Source organism: Hyperolius riggenbachi, chromosome 11 (assembly GCF_040937935.1).
Source record: "Hyperolius riggenbachi isolate aHypRig1 chromosome 11, aHypRig1.pri, whole genome shotgun sequence".
NCBI classification, from domain to species: Eukaryota; Metazoa; Chordata; class Amphibia; order Anura; family Hyperoliidae; genus Hyperolius; species Hyperolius riggenbachi.
Window position 1 is genome coordinate 48,302,381 of NC_090656.1, and position 18,864 is coordinate 48,321,244.

At 42.7% G+C, this 18,864-nt stretch overlaps 1 protein-coding gene across 1 annotated transcript in view; it reads right to left on the bottom strand.

The window, feature by feature from the left end:
- Positions 1-2,196, bottom strand: part of SF3B2 (splicing factor 3b subunit 2) — a 54,921-nt gene extending 52,725 nt beyond the window's left edge. The window contains exon 1 of the mRNA XM_068260576.1: positions 2,094-2,196. Coding sequence (XP_068116677.1) covers positions 2,094-2,109 — 16 coding nt within the window. The 5' untranslated portion in view covers positions 2,110-2,196. The remainder of the gene's footprint in view (positions 1-2,093) is intronic.
- Positions 2,197-18,864: the final 16,668 nt, after the last annotated feature.

Consider the following 18,864-nt stretch of genomic DNA (forward strand, 5'->3'; position numbering starts at 1 on the left):
GTGGTCCGTTAACAGGGACCAACAGGACGTTTTAAAATAGTGCTTCGGTGGGTAGTTGTTACGGTATCCCTCCGCCAACCTGGGCAGACAACTCCAGTGGGCAACAAACCTAAAGTCATGATATCCATCACTTCCTGGTCTGTTTTCCATCCCCACCTTCACACAGCTGCTGCTGGTTCTTTTCCAAACTGCATATATTTGCATCAACTTGGTATTATTAGCCTCTCACTGACCATTCCTATTTATATCCTCAACCAGCTAGTGAGGATGCTCTTTGAAAAGCTTATTAGCAGGGAAGGAGGCACAAATGAGAGAGATACAGAAAGAGGTGCAGCCATATTCGAAGGCAGGACTAGAGCACAGCTGCCCGCCCATCAATAGGATAAGACCAGAGAAGAAATATGTGACAACCTCAACTCCTAAAGCGTGATGTCTGGGGATGATTCTAGACTCTGAGCTGTCATTTAGATCACATATTAAAACATTAGCTTCCTGTTACTTCCACTGCAAAAACATTTCCAGAATTTGTCCCTTAAAGTGGTCTAACACCCAGCATTTCAACTTTGCTTTAAAAGATTGTTTACAGCTTAGAAACTATTATGCCAGATTTTTTTTTTTTTTAGCAGAAATTCACTGAATGGATTAAACATGACATTTTAGTGTTGCATTTAGCTAGAAATCCTCCTCCCTGCTGAGGTTATTAGATACAAATGTATCTATTTACAATGTAAATAAACAAACACCTCTCTGAGAGAGCACAGAGGGCTTCCCAGACAGGCTTTTCAGAGGAGTACATTTGAAATCGGCGCCGGTAGACTTGGGCGCAGGATACAGCTGTATATAGCTGATCCTGCTTCTGCACAAGTCCGGGCCGATTTAATTACTATTCTGTCTCCAGGCCGACATGGATAGTGGGGAAATGAAATAATTCGGCTTCCAGTGATTGCTGGAGGCCGAATTATTATGTTTTTAAGCAACTTCGGCTCCGTCTTCTGACGGAGCCGACGTTACTCACTGAGCGCTTCAATAGGAATGATTCCTATTGAAGTCTATGGAGGCGCCGGCTGCGCCCATATCTAGCAGTGCTGAAAAGCACTGCTCCATTTCAGAGGTCTATTTGCATTACAAACAAAGATACATTTGTAACAATACCTCAGCACAGATGCGGATATCTAGCTAAATCCAAAACTAAAATGTCATGTTTAACCCATTCAGTGAATTTCTGCTTAAAAAAAAAAGTCTGGCATAATAGTTTCTAAGCTGTAAGCAATCTTTTAAAGCAAAGTTGTAATGCTGGGTGTTAGACCGCTTTAAGGTGGCCATACACTTAAAGATTTGCAGCAGATTCGACCATCAGATACAGTTGTGTCCAAAATGATTCAACCCCCACTGAATTTGAGCCAGTTTTAGCCAGTTTGACATTGATTTTGATCATTTCAGTCATCTTGTTTACAATTAAATCAAAGAGGCACTTGTAAGTCAGACAAATATAACATAACATTTATAATGAAATAACCACAAATGTCTTTTCTGTGCTCACATCATTATCAGTTTTATTCAACCCCCAAGTGACATTCCAAGTGGACATAGAGTTAGAATATAAAGTTCTTTAAGCGTAGCAAGGACCGAACCCACAGCCAAGTGGGAAAGCGGACATTGATTCCACTTCAAATGTATGCAATTTTGACAATGTATGCTACTGATGGGTGTTCAAATGGCCTATTAGCATTATCTTACAGTGGGATCAAAGCAGTTACAATTGGTTTTTGGGCCCAAACATATTTACCTAAATATCTGAAAACCCCTGCTCAGCAGCATGTACAGATTTCTAGGAGCTGGCAAACAGGTTATTAGACACAGCTAACACACAGCATGCAATAGAGGTGAGCTCTCTGTTGTCTGATTGGTAACCTAGTTTGATTTCTGGAGAAGAACTATACTGGGGATCTCAGACTGAACCTGTAGAGCAGCCCATGGTGCAGACAGCTGGGGTTCCCTGCCGCCTGGGACATCGGCCGTCAGACAGTACACCGTGACTGCTGCAATCACCATCACACGCCTCATCATTTCACTCCAACAAGCCCCTTCCTCACCGTCTATATCCGCCATGCCTGCAATGCAGCGGTTACCTCTGCGTCTGTATGTGGAGGGTCGCGGAGATTATACGTCATCACATGAGACCAGAGAGAGAGGGAGGAAGGTCTGGGCAGCGTTCTGTGGTCGTGGGAACGGAAGTGACGGCATTAAGCTGCGATAGCGAAGCGCAGTTCTTGGCAATTGCTGAATGTGTAAAGCAGTAAAGTTGGCGGCTGGTGTAATTTTTAATTTTAGGGCAGCATGATTAGACAAGAGCACCGGTGTAAACTATATATTCAGGGTACATTACTGGCAGTTTGTAACAATTACATTCAATGTCTACAATCAGTTTAGGGTATATTCACACGTCCAATTTTGATTGCCGATCGCTTGCTTATATGGACTAATGCTGCGTACACACTTGCGATAACGATCGCTCGTAAATGCCAATTAACGATCGCTCGTAGTCGCTCGCTCGATCATTGCCTAAAGTTCGTTCCGAAGCGATCGTTAAGCCAAGCGATGGAAGGGCAATGATTGCTTGAGAAAATTTTCCAAATAGTTGGATTTAATCGAGCGATTGTCGCCGTTAAAATGAAGTGTGTATAGCGATCGTGCGAGAACGATCGCTATTATTAGAACAGCGCATGTGCCTTCCAACTGGGAACGTACGTATTTCCGGAAACGTTTGTTTCGTAGCGATCGTTCAGTGTGATATTTGAAATCATGTTAAAGAATTGTGCACTTAACCCAAATGTTTATTAAAACATTAGTTACTATTAAACAGCATACAATGCACTAACATAGGTATGTATGTATAATGTTTTTGTATTGTTTTGTTATTTTTCTAACATGTACACACTTTTCTGTTGATATGTTTCTTTACATATGCCTCTCTCTCTCTCTCTCTCTCTCTCTCTCTCTCTCTCTCTCTCTCTCTCTCTCTCTCTCTCTCTTTTTTTAATAATGCTCATGAAACGCATTATGCCTACATCCGCTTCGGGACGTAACGATCGTTCTGTAACGGCAAAAGATCGCTACAGTGTGTACGGTCGTCGAGCGATCATCGCTACCACGTCATATCCGTGTGCGCACGCAACTATTGCTCCTGATCGTTCGTTTCGGCGACAACAATCGCTTCGCTACTTTCTCAGTCGCCTGATTTGCATTTACTACCTGCTCGTCCACCTATCGCCCGTCGCGGAACGATCGCTTGTAACGAACGATCGTTATCGCAGGTGTGTACGTACCATAACAGATTGTGTACATAAGGTGTCGTACTTGATGATTGTTGTAAAATTGGACAATCACAATGGAATGTGTTTACACACTTTTAACTCGTCTGTTAACAGTTGATTTCAGTGATCTGTTTTTAAAGCAAACCTGCATGTTTTTTTTAAAAGTAAAAGATACTTGCCTCAGGAGATGGAATCCTCTGCATCTACAAGAGACTTCCCCATCCCCCTTCCAGGGGTGTACAGTCCTGGCCAAAAGTTTAGAGACTGTCAAAAATATTAGTTTTCACAAAGTTTGCTGCTAAACTGCTTTTAGATCTTTGTTTCAGTTGTTTATGTGATGTACTGAAAGGCACTTCATACGTTTCAAAGGCTTTTGTTAACAACTAGGCTACCTAAGTCCGTTTAAAAACGGGCTCTAGGTAGTAAAACTACCACCGCCACTCAGCGTGCGCACCCTCTGGCGCACGCAGCCGCCCTGCTCCCTAGCCCGACCTCCTGTCCCAACGCCATGTGCCCAGTACAAAAAATCTTCGGACGGACAGACAGAAAGTGGATGACGCAGGGACAGTTAGGTTTTGTTGTATAGGATTACATGAGATTTATGCAATGAGTCAGTATTTGCTGTGTTGGCCCTTCTTTTTCAGGACCTCTGCAATTCGACTGGGCATGCTCTCAAAACTAATAAATCTCATGTAATGGTCAATAAAAGCATTTGAAATGTATAAAGTGCTTATAATTATATTTCAGTACATCACATAAACAACTGAAACAAAGATCTAAAAGCAGTTTAGCAGCAAACTTTGTGAAAACGAATATTTTTGACATTCTTAAAACTTTTGGCCAGGACTGTAGAGTCGGAGCAATCTTTCAGTATCTGAAGTCGGAGTCAGTGGTTTCGTAAAGTGAGAAGTTGGAGTCAGATGATTTTTGTACAGACTCTCCAGCCTTGCTCCCTTCAGCTTGCTGTTCCAATGTTGCATCCTCCCAAGACCCACAGTGGTGCTCCCATATAAGAAAAAATGCAGCTGCACTGCGCCTGCACAGTTGCACAAACCCGCTCTGGTGGAAAAAAAAACAGAGCTTGATCTGTACCTTACCTGGCTTTGAAGTCCCGGATTTGAATAAATAGTTGAGCCCAAAAGGGTCTGTGCTACAGCGCTTGTGCAAGCTGTTGGCTTTGTGACAGGTTTCCAGAGGACAAAGTACTGGAATGGGCTAGTGGAGGAGGATGGGGGAATGGAGTATCCAGACACCTCACACTATTGAAGAGAGTACTCGTTTGCAGGGCTGTGGTGTTGGCGCAAAATTCATTCAATTCCTACTCTGTTTATGAAACCACTGACTCCATGTACCCAAAAGTTGCTCTGACTCAACTCCACAGTCTTATTAGGGCCATGGAATTGGCACAAAAATCATCCAACTCCTCAGTTTATGAAAAGTCCCACTCCAGGTGCCCAAAAATTGCTCCACGGCCCTGCTCAGTTGGGGCATGTTTTTTTTACTATAAAGTGGAGTGGAATCCATCATTCAGGGGAAGTATATGCTCACCCAAAATGATCTGGCACTCCTGATCTTTCGGTAATGCATTGAGGTTACTGTACTAACGTGAGTATGAGGCTTTTAAGCTAGCCATAGATGGGTTGATAATGGCTAGGTCCAGTAAATAATATGTGTCTACCCAATTGAATATTGATTGGGCAGTGCCATAGTGATTGATATTACCACTAGGTCCACTTTATGTTAGTTACATTTAATCAGAAATCAAAAACTGATTGAACCACTAATATTGTACCACCCAGTACAATAATCATAGACCAATGGGAATGCTTGCCTGTGTATTTGGTTGACCTATTTGAACATTCCTGGTGATTTCCTGTTGGTCCATGGTGTGTAAATTCAAATACCCACAATTGGCGGAGGAGGTGAATAGAGTGCAGGAAGAATTGGCCGCAGCCGGCGCCACCATAGACCGTAATAGGAATTACGGATATAGCGGCGCTCAGTGAGTAACTGGTGCCGTCAGAAGACAGAGCTGAAGTTACTTTTAAAACACTATAATTCAGCCTCCAGCTATAGCTGGAAGCCAAATTATATCATTCCCTGCTATCCACGTGGACCTAGAGGGGGAATAGTATAGAGGGGGGATAGTAATTAACGTCGCCGGGAACTTGTGCAGAAGCAGGGTAAGCCATACTGGCTGTATCCTGCGCCCAAGTCTCCCGGCGCCAGTTTCAAATGTATGCCATAATTGGGCTTCTGATTATTTAACCACTTAAGCCACATCTATAGTATATCTACGTCCTCTGGGACTTCATGCACACCACAAGGACATATAAGATTTTTTTGACAGCTGCTTACGAACAGGCGCGCTCCTTTGCACGTCACCAGCACTGTCAGCTGCAGCACTAATTGATGAAAGAGAATATATGCTCCCTTAGCAATTAGCTTGCCTCCCACCGATGAATAATCATTGCTATAGCCAACAGCCGTAATCGTTCATCTCTCCCCCAACTGCACAGATCATGGCAATTAGCTGCTGTGAAAAAGCATCCTTCACCTCCCTGGATTTAGCGACAATTGTGCAGCAGGACCCTCTGTGTACAACAACACAGCCAGCCCTGTACTGCCAGATAGACCAGGTCCCGGCTACCTGTAATAGGGATGCTAATACTTGGAGCACATCTGGCTATGTTAAACGGGGGGAGCACCTAATACTGACGGCACATCTGTTTATATATACTGAGGGGGACCTAATAATGGGTGCTCATCTGGATGTTAAATGAGCAGCGCTCAAAGCCTCTTTAAGAAAAGTGCAGGGATAACCTGATACAGGCTGTCAAAACAGTTTGAGTCCACTTTCACTAATGGTATACTCGTCCAGGTTCCATGTCATTTATCCTTGTAGGGCCGACACATCACATGTAAAAAAGATATGAGGACCAATAGTGTAATTCAGTTATTACACAATTTCCACCAACTCCGTACTCCGTAAAAGCTATAGTCAATAGACTGTGAAATTAAATTACCATTACACCTCAGGTGAGCATCCTGACATTCCCCCGCAATGTCCGCACTCACCCAGCAATCCTCCAACAATCTCCGGAGGCAGGATTAATAGCTTTGGGGGATGGTTTCACAGTAGATCAGACGAGCATCAGCCACTCTACAAACTAAAATTGCACCACATAGTGTAAAACCATTTAATAAGTAAAATAAAAGATTCATAAGATACACTCACAAAAAGAGACTTTGGGAAAGTGCATTAAAACACTGTTGGGTCTCGGGTGATGCCCATATATCTGTCGCTTAAAATCCCTGCATCTTCCTCGTTCCAAGCCAGCAGCGTCCGACGTAGCTCCACCCTACGCGTTAATAACTATAGAAATTAATGAAAAGTCTTTATTTATTGATTTTTTTTGTAAAACAAAAAAAAACAAAACTAACAATCGCAGCAACTATCAGAGATCACCAAAAGAAAGGCCTATTCGTGTGAAGAAATGGAGGTAATATTCATATGTGTGTTAAGTTGTATGGCCCTGCAGCGAGCTGTTAAAGCTGCAGAGTGCAGAATTGTGAAAAAGTGCCTGGTTGCGAGGGGGGTGTAAGCCTGTAGTCCTCAACTAGTTAAAGCGTTTGCATAAAATACGTATTTTTGCAGATTCTTTGCCATTGATCTCCCTCTGCAGTACCACTATCTGGGTCTTTGGACGCTTTGTACATTTTTTTTTAAGTAATTGTGGCTGCAGGGATGCCCTGAAGGTTTTTAGAAATTCGCCTGTCATTGGTCAGTGGGGCATCACAATTGTGATGTTCAGCCATCCCTAATCACATTCAACTGCTAACTAGGCTTAGTCATATACAGTGCTGCCCATAATTATTTATACCCCTGGCAAATTTTGACTTTACGTTACTTTTATTCAACCAGCAAGTAATTTTTTGGACGGGAAATGACATAGGTCTCTCCCAAAAGATACACAAGAGGCATCACTTTGTGTGTGTGTGTGTGGGGGGGGGGGGGGGGGGACATTTCTAAGCTTTTATTTACATTTATGCAAAAAGTGACCAGTCCAAAATTATTTAACTTTACAAACTCTCACAGTCTAAGGGAAAATCCAAAGTTATATACCATTCCAAGTAGTCCAAGCTGTTCTAAAGCATCCTAATTGCCCTGATTAATTTGGAACAGCTGTTGTGATCTATTCAACAGGTGAAAAACAGCAGCTCTCTGCAGTTGGTTTGTGGACAGTCATGGCTAAGACAAAGGAGCTCAGTGAGGACCTTTGGCTGCGCGTTGTGGCTGCTGACAAGTCAGGAAAGGGCTACAAGCCCATTTCTAAATGTTTTCAAGTTCCAGTGGCTACATTGCAAACTACAGTCCTGGCCAAAAGTTTTGAGACTTGTCAAAAATAATAAGTTTTTACAATAGCAATTTTCATATACTCCAGAATGTTATGAAGAGTGTTCAGATGAATTGCATACTCATTCTTTGCCATGTAAATTAACTGAATCCCCCCAAAAAACCTTTCCACTGCATTTCATTGCTGTCATTAATGAACCTGCTGAGATGATTTCAGTAATCGTCTTGTTAACTCAGGAGAGAATGTTGATGAGCACAAGGCTGGAGATCATGTCAGGCTGATTGGGTTACAATGGCAGACTTGACCTGTTAAAAGGAGGGTGATGCTTGAAATCATTGATCTTCCATTGTGAAAATGGACCCAGATAAAAAATACAAGATTTCAGAAATAAAATCTATTTTCTAAATTATAATAGTAAATAGCGGCCTTTTTTCAGCTGCATGATGATAAATATAAAATATTTTACTTTTATTGGAGGAACCCCTCCCTTCCTTTCATACTGCTGGGACAGAATACGGCAAACTGGTGGAGTAGCAGGTATCCGGCAAAGGAGGAATTGCTAATGGCTGCCACCTGTATAACCCTAGTAATGAAAAGAGAAGGGTGAAAAGCATGCACTGAAATGCTCAGACTTGATAGAGTGTTTATTTATCTTTGTTTGTATCAGAGTGGTGCAACTAAATATTTTGAATTAAAAAAAATGCTTGGTTTGGGTCCGCTTTAACCATAGAGACCAGCAAAGAAACGCATGCAACCATCATTGCGTTGCATAAAAATGGCTTCACAGGCAAGGATATTGTGACTACTAAGATTGCACCTAAATCAACAATTTATAGGATCATCAAGAACTTAAAGAAAAGAGGTTCAATTCTTGTTAAGAAGGCCTCAGGGCGTCCAAGAAAGTCCAGCAATAGGGCTGCTCAAATCCGACCCGGGAGACATCCGGATAGCTGCTATCCGGATATCTCCCAGGAAAGCTGTGCGGGCGGGTGTCAATCTTACCACAATGACGTCTTCTTCGGGTCCCTACGCGTCGCCTCTCACCATGTGTTCCAAGCGCCTCTTTCGCCGGTCACGATACACAAACGCTTCCTCCTTCAACCCGGAAGGAGGAAGTGTTTGTAGTTACGTGACTGGCGAATGCAGCGCTTGGAATGCATGGTGGTAGGTGACGTGTACGGACCCGAAGAAGACGTCATTGTGGTAAGATTGAAGCCCCCCCCCCCCCTGCACAGCTTTCCTGGGAGATATCCGGATAGCAACTATCCGGATGTCTCCTGGGTTGGATTTAAGCAGCCCTATCCAGCAAGCTCCAGGATCGTCTAAAGTGGATTCAGCTGCGGGGTGGGAGTGCAACCAGTGCAGAGGTTGTTCAAGAATGGCAGCAGGCAGGTGTAAGCGCATCTGCAAGCACAGTGAAGCGAAGACTTTTGGAAGATGGCCTGGTGTCAAGAAGGGCAGCAAAGAAGCCACTTCTCTGCCAAAAAAACATCAGGGACAGATTGATCTTCTACAGAAAGTATGGTGAATGGACTGCTGAGGACTGGGGCAAAGTCATATTGTCCTATGAAGCCCCTTTTGCGATTGTTTTGGGCATCTGGAAAAAGGCTTGTCAGGAGAAAAAAAGAAGCGCTACCATCAGTCCTGTGGCATGCCAACAGTAAAGCATCCTGAGACCATTCAACTCGGGTTGCTTCTCATCCAAGGGAGTGGGCTCACTCACAATTTTGCCTAAAAACACAACCATGAATAAAGAATGGTACCAAAACACCCTCCAACAGCAACTTCTTCAAACAATCCAACAGTTTGGTGAAGAACAATGCATTTTCCAGCATGATGGAGCATTGTGTCGTAAGGCAAAAGTGATGACCAAGTGGCTCGGGGGACCAAAACGTTGAAATTTTGGGTCCATGGCCTGGAAACTCTCCAGATCTTAATCCCATTGAGAACTTGTGATCATTCTTCAAGAGGCGGGTAAACAAACAAAAACCAACTAATTCTGAGAAATTCAAAGAAGTGATTATAAAACAATGGGTTGTTATCAGTCAGGATTTGGCCCAGAAGTTGATTGAGAGCATGCCCAGTCGATTGCAGAGGTCCTGAAAAAGAAGGGCCAACACTGCAAATACTGACTCTTTGCATAGATCTCATGTAATTGTAAATAAAAGCCTTTGAAACGTATGAAGTGCTGATAATTATTTTTCAGTACATCACATAAACAACTGAAACAAAGATCTATAAGCAGTTTAGCAGCAAACTTTGTGAAAACGAATATTTTTGACAGTCTCAAAACTTTTGGCCAGGACTGTAGTATTAAAAAACACAAGATGTTCAGCACTGTGGAAAATCTCAGAGGACGTGGTCGGAAGCCAGAAGTGACACCTGTGCAGGCCAGGAGGATCGTGAGAATGGTGACAAACAATCCAAGGATCACCAAGGCCATTCTGGTGAATCTGGGCTCTGCTGGTGGAAACTTCTTAAGGCAGACAATCCAACGGACACTGCACACTGCTGGCTTCCACGGATGCAGACCAAGGAGGAAGCCACTTCTCCAGATAAGGCACACAAAAGCTTGCTTGGCCTTTGCCAATGCTCATCTGGACAAAGGCTTCTGGTCTTCTGTGTTATGGTCAGATGAAACAAAAATTGAATTGTTTGGTCACAAGGATGTTTCCTTCATTTAGCATAAAAAAGGAGAAGCCTTTAATCCAAAGAACACCATCCCCACTGTCAAACGTGGTGGGAACCTAATGCTTTGGGAGTGTTGTTTATCCAATGGATCAGAGAACCTAATAACAGTAAACAGCACCATAAAAAAGAGCAATACATAAGGATTCTCAACATCAGGCAGTCTGCAGAGAAACTTGGGCACCAGTGGACATTTCAGCATGACAATGACCCAAAACACACAGCAAAAGTAGTAAAGAAATGGTTACAACAACATTAATGTTTTGGAGTGGCCCAGCCAAAGTCCTGTCTTCAATCCTATTGAGAATCTGTGGAGGGAGCTAAAGACCAGGCTGATGGCAAGAAAGACCCTCCAACCTTAAAGATTTGGAGCTCATTGCTAAAGATGAAGATGAATGGACACAAATACCTGTGGCGGCATGCACAAAGCTGGTCTTCAAATAAAGGAAGTATGAATGAATTTGGACTGGACACTTTTTGCTCAAATGTAAAGCTGAGAAATCATTTTTTTCCCACAACAATGCCTCTTGTACATCGTCGTCTTATCTTTTGGGAGACATCTGTCCTTTCTTGTCAAAAAAAAAAATACTTGCTGGTTGACTAAAAGTAGCTGTAAAGAGACTCCAACCAGTACTGCAAAGTACTTAAAGATACATATTATTCTGTAGCTTCTGCTCTCTCTCGATTTCACTTTAAATATCGCGGCTGCCATCTTGGCTATGTTATAACTTCCAGGTCACCCCTGTCTTTTCTGTCAGAGAAGTGCATCACTGAATGAAGCAGGAAGGGGAAGTGCATGCAAGAGGCTCCTCCAGAGGGGTCACAGCACGACTTTTTATAAAGTCTGGCCCCATGCATTTTATAGCGGCAACACCAGGGGAGTTTGGATAAAACAAGTGGCTGGTAAGTGTGCTGACACACTCAATTGTTCGTGGGCATACCCAGGTGCTCTGAGTCCCTTTTAAGTCAAATTTGCCAGTGGTATGAATAATTATGGACAGCACTGTATGTGTCCATGTTTATCCCATCATTTCACCTCCATTCAGGGACTATACCATTTTACTAACCAATACGCTTAGTAGCATGAAAGAGTCCTAAGTATTTAAATCTGTTTCTTTCTGAATAAAGTGTGTAAGAACACTTACAGCCAATACATTTCCCACATTGAACACAAATGTCTTATAAGCAGTGACTTGCACCACAAACATTTCCCACACTCAGATTTCACACTTGTAAAAAGCATCATTCATGTACAGAGTTTGAAGCTGGGATGTCAGAAAAAAACTCTTACCGCACTCAGCTCATGAATATCGCTTCTTGTGGGACCTCTTATGAACATGATTAGACTAAATGAGCTTAAAAACCAACTTCAATGGCAAAATTGAAGGAGGAAGTGGTGGTCTTACCTCCCTCAAGCAGACACGACAACGACTGCGATTCAGACAGTCAAACACATTTATTAGGAACTCCAAAAAGAAATGCAACGCGTTTCGCAGGTTCAACCCCGCTTTATCAGGCAATATAGGGAGGAGTATCAAACAATCTGCACAAGAATTCAAGTTAAGCGCCTCTGAGTCACAGAGGCGCTTAACTTGAATTCTTGTGCAGATTGTTTGATACTCCTCCCTATATTGCCCGATGAAGCGGGGTTGAACCTGCGAAACGCATTGCATTTCTTTTTGGAGTTCCTAATAAATGTGTTTGACTGAATCGCAGTCGATGTCGTGTCTGCTTGAGGGAGGTAAGACCACCACTTCCTCCTTCAATTTTGCCATTTAAATTGGTTTTTAAGCTCATTTAGTCTAATCTTATACTTTTGGCGCCTCTGTTCATTGTATACAATTTTGAGTCCACCCTTTCTTCTTGTCTACAGAGAGCGACTTCTTAATCCTGAGTGGGGTCAGGACAATCTCCCCACCTGCCTTTACAGTGGTTGCCTGCTGGTGACCCTGACATGTGAGTATCTAGCAATACAAACTTATTATATAATAGCAAATATATTGGCGCCAAGTGACCATGGAACCGCCGCTGAGAAGAACAATGTCCAAAAGTTCAGAAGTCAGGCATACATCAAAGGTCAGCGCAGGTTTATAAAGTCATTATATGTAGGGAATGGTAAATTCTTCACCACAAGATATCAAATGCTCAGAGGTAGGTATCCGCCAAACATCAAAACTAGAAAAGGCTTACCAGCTCCCAACAACCCACATTATAAGGTTGTAAAATGGCTCAGGTCACAGATAACGTCCAGGGAACATCAGACGTCGTGAAGATCCAGTGAAATGCTGGATTTCTCCCCTGATGACGCAAGACTGCGAAACCGGTCGGGAAGGTAACAGGCGGCACCATTGTCTATTGATCTACGCTAATCTTCTGGGGTTCCCTGTTTATGGGCCCCGTATGTGAGTTATTGTTTTTATATCTACTGCCTTTTAAAGAAATTTTATCTAAATAAACGGGTTACGCTTAGATATTGCTGTTTTTGTTTTCCTATATAAATTCCTGAAACTTTACCTCCATACGGATGTCCACTGGATCTTCACGACGTCTGATGTTCCCTGGACGTTATCTGTGACCTGAGCCATTTTACAACCTTATAATGTGGGTTGTTGGGAGCTGGTAAGCCTTTTCTAGTTTTGATGTTTGGCGGATACCTACCTCTGAGCATTTGATATATTGTGGTGAAGAATTTACCATTCCCTACATATAATGACTTTCTAAACCTGCGCTGACCTTTGATGTAATACAAACTTATTGCCACCTTGTCCAGTACGAATTACACTATTGGGGCTCTTGGTGTTCCCTGTTTTTATCTTATGAACATGAAGTGCTGATTTTGAAACAAAGCATTTCCCACACTCAGATCACACACTGGTGAGAAGGCTTATCCATGTGCTGAGTGTGGGAAATGCTGTTTCAAAATCTATTTACACACACACACACACACACACACACACACACACACACACACACACACACACACACACACACACACACACACACACACACACACACACACACACACACACACACACACACACACACACACACACACACACACACACACACACACACACACACACACACACACACACACACACACACACACACACACACACACACACTTTCTCTCTCTCTTTTTCTCTCTCTTTTTCTCTCTCTCTCTCTCTCTTTCTTTCTCTCTCTTTCTTTCTCTCTCTCTTTCTCTCTCTCTCTTTCTCTCTTTCTCTCTCTCTTTGTGAAGGCTTTTTTTTCCTGAAATCCACATGAGAACTGTCATACTGGTGAAAAGCCCCATTCATGTAGTTTGTGTGGGTAATGTTTTGCACAGAAATCACACACTATTGGGAAGTCCTATCCATGAGCTCTTATATTTGGCAAGGTCTTCTTTATGTACAAAACATTTCCCACACTCAGCACATGGATAGGACGTCTCACCAGTGTGTGACAAGGTCTGAATTAAGGCCAAAACATTTCCCATACTCACAACATGAATGGGGCTTTTTACCAGTGAGAGATTTATTATGCATGACAAAATTTGATTCACTCCAACAACATTTCCCACATTCATACATGAGACCTCCCACTGATGAGAATCCCTATTCATGTGCTGACAAGAACTGATTTCTGTGCAAAACATTTCCACCACTCAGCAGTGTGAGATCTCTCAAGCCTGACAAAGTGAATTATGAACAAATCCTTTCCCACCCTCAGCACATGAAGGTGGTCTCTCACAACAAATAATAGTTATCTCTTGTTTGACAAGGTTTTATTTATCAACAAAATATTTCCAACACTCTGAACATTTCCACAAAGAGATAAAATTAAATAAAACTGCAGCCACTGAGAAGTGCTTTAATTAACCATACAGTGGGTGAGAGTATCTTCGGATATGATCCAACGCCTTATCCTTTTGATACTTGCCGAACAGAGAGCGCAACACATATCAATCCCATTCTCAGCTCTGGACTAAGTATAGCAAGCCCCAGAGCAATGACATTCTGAATGCTGCTGCAGAATGTCATTTTGCTGACTTTAAAGGACACCGAGGTGAAAAAAAATGAGAAACAATTGTATCTTACCTCCTTCTCCTAAAAAATGACTTTTTTGTTGTTATTCCACAGTTTTATTTTATATTTAAATGTAATTGTGTAAGTTTAATGGCCTCTTCTCAATGACACATTGAAGTTTGCCAGAGCTAAAATCTATGAACTATTGCCCCCCCCCCCCCCTTTTTCTTCTCTTTTCTGTTCTCAGAAGAAATTTTCTGCCAGGAAAGTGGTTTATGGCTGTAATTCCTTATCAGTGAGGGTTACGCTATAGTCTGACCTGGTCCCAACCCATACAGAAACTGTCACTTGCATACCTGATTTTTAACTTTTTCAGGCAGATAAAGTAAAAAAGGAACATAGCCTAGTTATTTGTGAGCTTGGTACTGTACATACACATTTTCTCAAACTACAAGGTCTTTTTGAAAAATCTATTTTTTCCTCTTGTTCCCACAGTTGTTATCAAAACTCAGAAAATGTGGTTATTCTAGCATGTATGAGGGGTTTTCTATTATCAGCAGCCATGTTAAATGCGAACACTAAGGGCCTGTTTCCACAATTCAATTCAATTCACTTTATTGTCATTGTGTAACACAACGAAATTACTTTTCATGACAACCCCACGGTGCATATAGGGAACATAGTGATAGTAACAAGGGAGAGAAGAAATTATACAAGTATGCCAGGTATTACAGATGTTTAAACAATTTGTACACAGTGATAATTATTTCAGAGAGGATTCAGAGTTTATCAAGTTTATGGCGGATGGGAAAAAGCTGTCTTTCAGTCTGTTTGTGAAAGGCAGATTCGCATAACCAATACAAGTGGATGGGCCTGTTTGCACTTGTCAGAATTCCTGTGCGGTTTTGTGTGCAGGAAAAATCTGCACGGTGTGCGATTCACATACAATGCATTTAACGCAAATTTTACGTTTTCGTATAAAATCAATGTAAAAGCACACAGGCACTGACATGGTTAAATTCGCATACGACTGCGAATTCATTTTTGCGTTTTCCACTGCGAATTTGCAAGTGGAAACGGGCCCTAACTTTTACTGTGAAAATTCAGGGTAAAATGCAAACGTTCATAATTCAAGCAGAGATTGGGGTAGTGATGATGTGTGCAGAGATGGGGGGGGGGGGGGGGGTGTTGGTGATGTAAGCAGAGATGAGGGCACAGGTTGGATGAGTAGATGATGGGGGGGTTAAAGCTGAGAAGCCCTAGGATAAGCAAAAAGGGGTTGATTCACTAAAGCGTGATATCTTTTATCACAGCAGTTATCACATGAACTGGCGCTCGCAAACATTTTCACGTGAAAAGCATCACTTCACGTGTTGGGCTTGATTCACTAAACTCGTATCACGGGCGTGCATGTTTTTGAAAAATCACGCGTGAAAACACTAGTGCGGCCGTGATATGACTTATTACGGTTTAATGAATCAAGCCCGTTATCAAAGTTAACACTCGCTATCAGAGTAGCACCGCGAGCGCTACGAACTTATGCCTGCTAATTGGCATCCTGCCCTGAGCCCCTGCGGGTTCGTAGTGCTCACTATGCTACTCTGATAAGGTGTGATAACTTTGATAACGTGTGATAACATTGATAAGGTGTGATAACTGTCTTATCACGGTTTAGTGAAGCAAGCCCGATAAGCGAATGTTTGCGTGCAATCGTGTGCACATTTCACGTGAAAAGCTCACGTGATTGCGCGATAACCTTCGTTTATCACGTGAACTAATGCTGTTTACATGTAAACTTTTGCGAATGGCTGAGCGTGTGATAAATGCTGTGATAGCAGTTATCACGCTTTAGTGAATCAAGCCCAAAGTGTGAGGTTGCACATACAGGCAGTGCTAGCTGAATTTAGAGTTTGAGATTAGGTACTTTGCATCTGGTCACATGTCACTTCACTACCAATACAGATTGGGAAGAACAATAGTTAGAAGAATGGTTTTATGTTTATGCTTGAAATCATGTATGATTTTCGTTCCACTTCTCACATGTACACCACTTTGTATTAGTCTTTCACGGGGAATTCCAATACAATTGATTCATGTTTGTGGCAGTAATGTGACAAAATGTGGAAAACTTCAAGGGGGCCGAATACTTTTGCAAGCTACTATACAGTGGCTTGCAAAAGTATTTGGCCCCTTGAAGTTTTCCACATTTTGTCACATTACTGCCACAAACATGAATCAATTTTATTGGAATACCACGTGTAAGACCAATACAAAGTGGTGTACATGCGAGAGGTGGAATGAAAATCATACATCATTCCAAACATTTTTTACAAATAAATAACTGCAAAGTGGGGTGTGTGTAATTATTCGGCCCCCTGAGTCAATACTTTGTAGAACCACCTTTTGCTGCAATTACAGCTGCCAGTCTTTTAGGTTATGTCTCTACCAGCTTTGCACATCTAGAGACTGAAATCTTTGCCCATTCTTCTTTGCAAAACAGCTCCAGCTCAGTCAGATTAGATGGACAGAGTTTGTGAACAGCAGTTTTCAGATCTTGCCACAGATTCTCGATTGGATTAAAGGGGCCCATACACCTAAAGATTTTCCCACCGATATACAGCCGTTTCGATCACAGTGATCGAAACGGCTGTGAAATCGCCGCGCACACCGCTGACAGAACAATCGATTTCCGTCCACAATCGATCGTTCCCGTCGATTCCCGTCGACCCATCCGTGCGGAAGATTTTTCTCAGTCGCCGGCAGGTTGGGAGTGCATCGTTAGCTGCGTTCGAATGCCCAACGACCGACACAATACAGCGGCTATACATTACCTGTTCCGGCCGGCACGAGTCCCATGGTCTTCTTCTCCGCTTCGGGCTCCAGACCGTTCCTGCAGCTACTCAGAACTTCCTGTCCCGGCAGAAAGTTTAAACAGTAGAGCGCCCTTCCGGACAGGAAGTTCAGTAGCCGGAGCGGAGAAAAAGACAGCGGGGACTCGCGCCTGCCGGAATAGGTTATGTATGCAGGGGGGGCGACAGCTCCACAGATTGTGATCGGTTTCAGGCTGAAATCGATTCACAATCTGTTTGCAGTAAAGGTGGCTATACGATCCCTCTCTGATCGGATTCGATCAGAGAGGGATCTATCTGTTGGTCAAATCTGATGGCAAATCGACCAGTGTATGGCCACCTTTAGATCTGGACTTTGACTGGGCCATTCTAACACATAGATATGTTTTGTTTTAAACCATTCCATTGTTGCCCTGGCTTTATGTTTAGGGTCGTTGTCCTGCTGGAAGGTGAACCTCCGCCCCAGTCTCAAGTCTTTTGCAGTCTCCAAGAGGTTTTCTTCCAAGATTGCCCTGTATTTGGCTCCATCCATCTTCCCATCAACTCTGACCAGCTTCCCTGTCCCTGCTGAAGAGAAGCACCCCCAGAGCATGATGCTGTCACCACCATATTTGACAGTGGGGATGGTGTGTACAGAGTGATGTGCAGTGTTAGTTTTCTGCCACACATAGCGTTTTGCATATTGGCCAAAAAGTTCCATTTTGGTCTCATCTGACCAGAGCACCTTCTTCCACATGTTTCCTGTGTCCCCCACATGGCATGTGGCAAACTGCAAACGGGACTTCTAATGCTTTTTTGTTAACAATAGCTTTCTTCTTGTCACTCTTCCATAAAGGCCAACTTTGTGCAGTGCACAACTAATAGTTGTCCTACGGACAGATTCCCCCACCTGAGCTGTAGATCCCTGCAGCTCGTCCAGAGTCACCATGGGCCTCTTCACTGCATTTATGATCAGCGCTCTCCTTGTTCGGCCTGTGAGTTTAAGTACACGGCCTTGTCTTAGTAGGTTTACAGTTGTGCCATACTCCTTCCATTTCTGAATGATCGCTTGAACAGTGCTCCGTGGGATATTCAAGGCTTTGAAAATCTTTTTGTAGCTTAAGCCTGCTTTAAATGTCTCAATAACTTTATCCCTGACCTGTCTGGTGTGTTCTTTGGACTTCATGGTATTGTTGCTCCCAATATTCTCTTAGACAACCTCTGAGGCCGTCACAGAGCAGCTGTATTTGTACTGACATTAGATTACACACAGGTGCACTCTATTTAGTCATTAGCACTCAGGCAATGTCTATGGGCAACTGACTGCACTCAGACCAAAGGGGGCTGAATAATTACGCAAACCCCGCTTTGCAGTTATTGATTTGTAAAAAATGTTTGGAATCATGTATGATTTTTGTTCATCTTCTCACGTGTACACCACTTTGTATTGGTCTTTCACGTGGAATTCCAATAAAATTGATTCATGTTTGTGGCAGTAATATGACAAAATGTGGAAAACTTCAAGGGGGCAGAATACTTTTGCAAGCCACTGTATATATGCATAATTCTGCATAATCTCAGTTTTATTTGCATCTCAATAACCACTGACCCATCTATAGCCTTCCATTTGTGAGGGTTGTATATTATCTGGAGTATTCACAGTGGC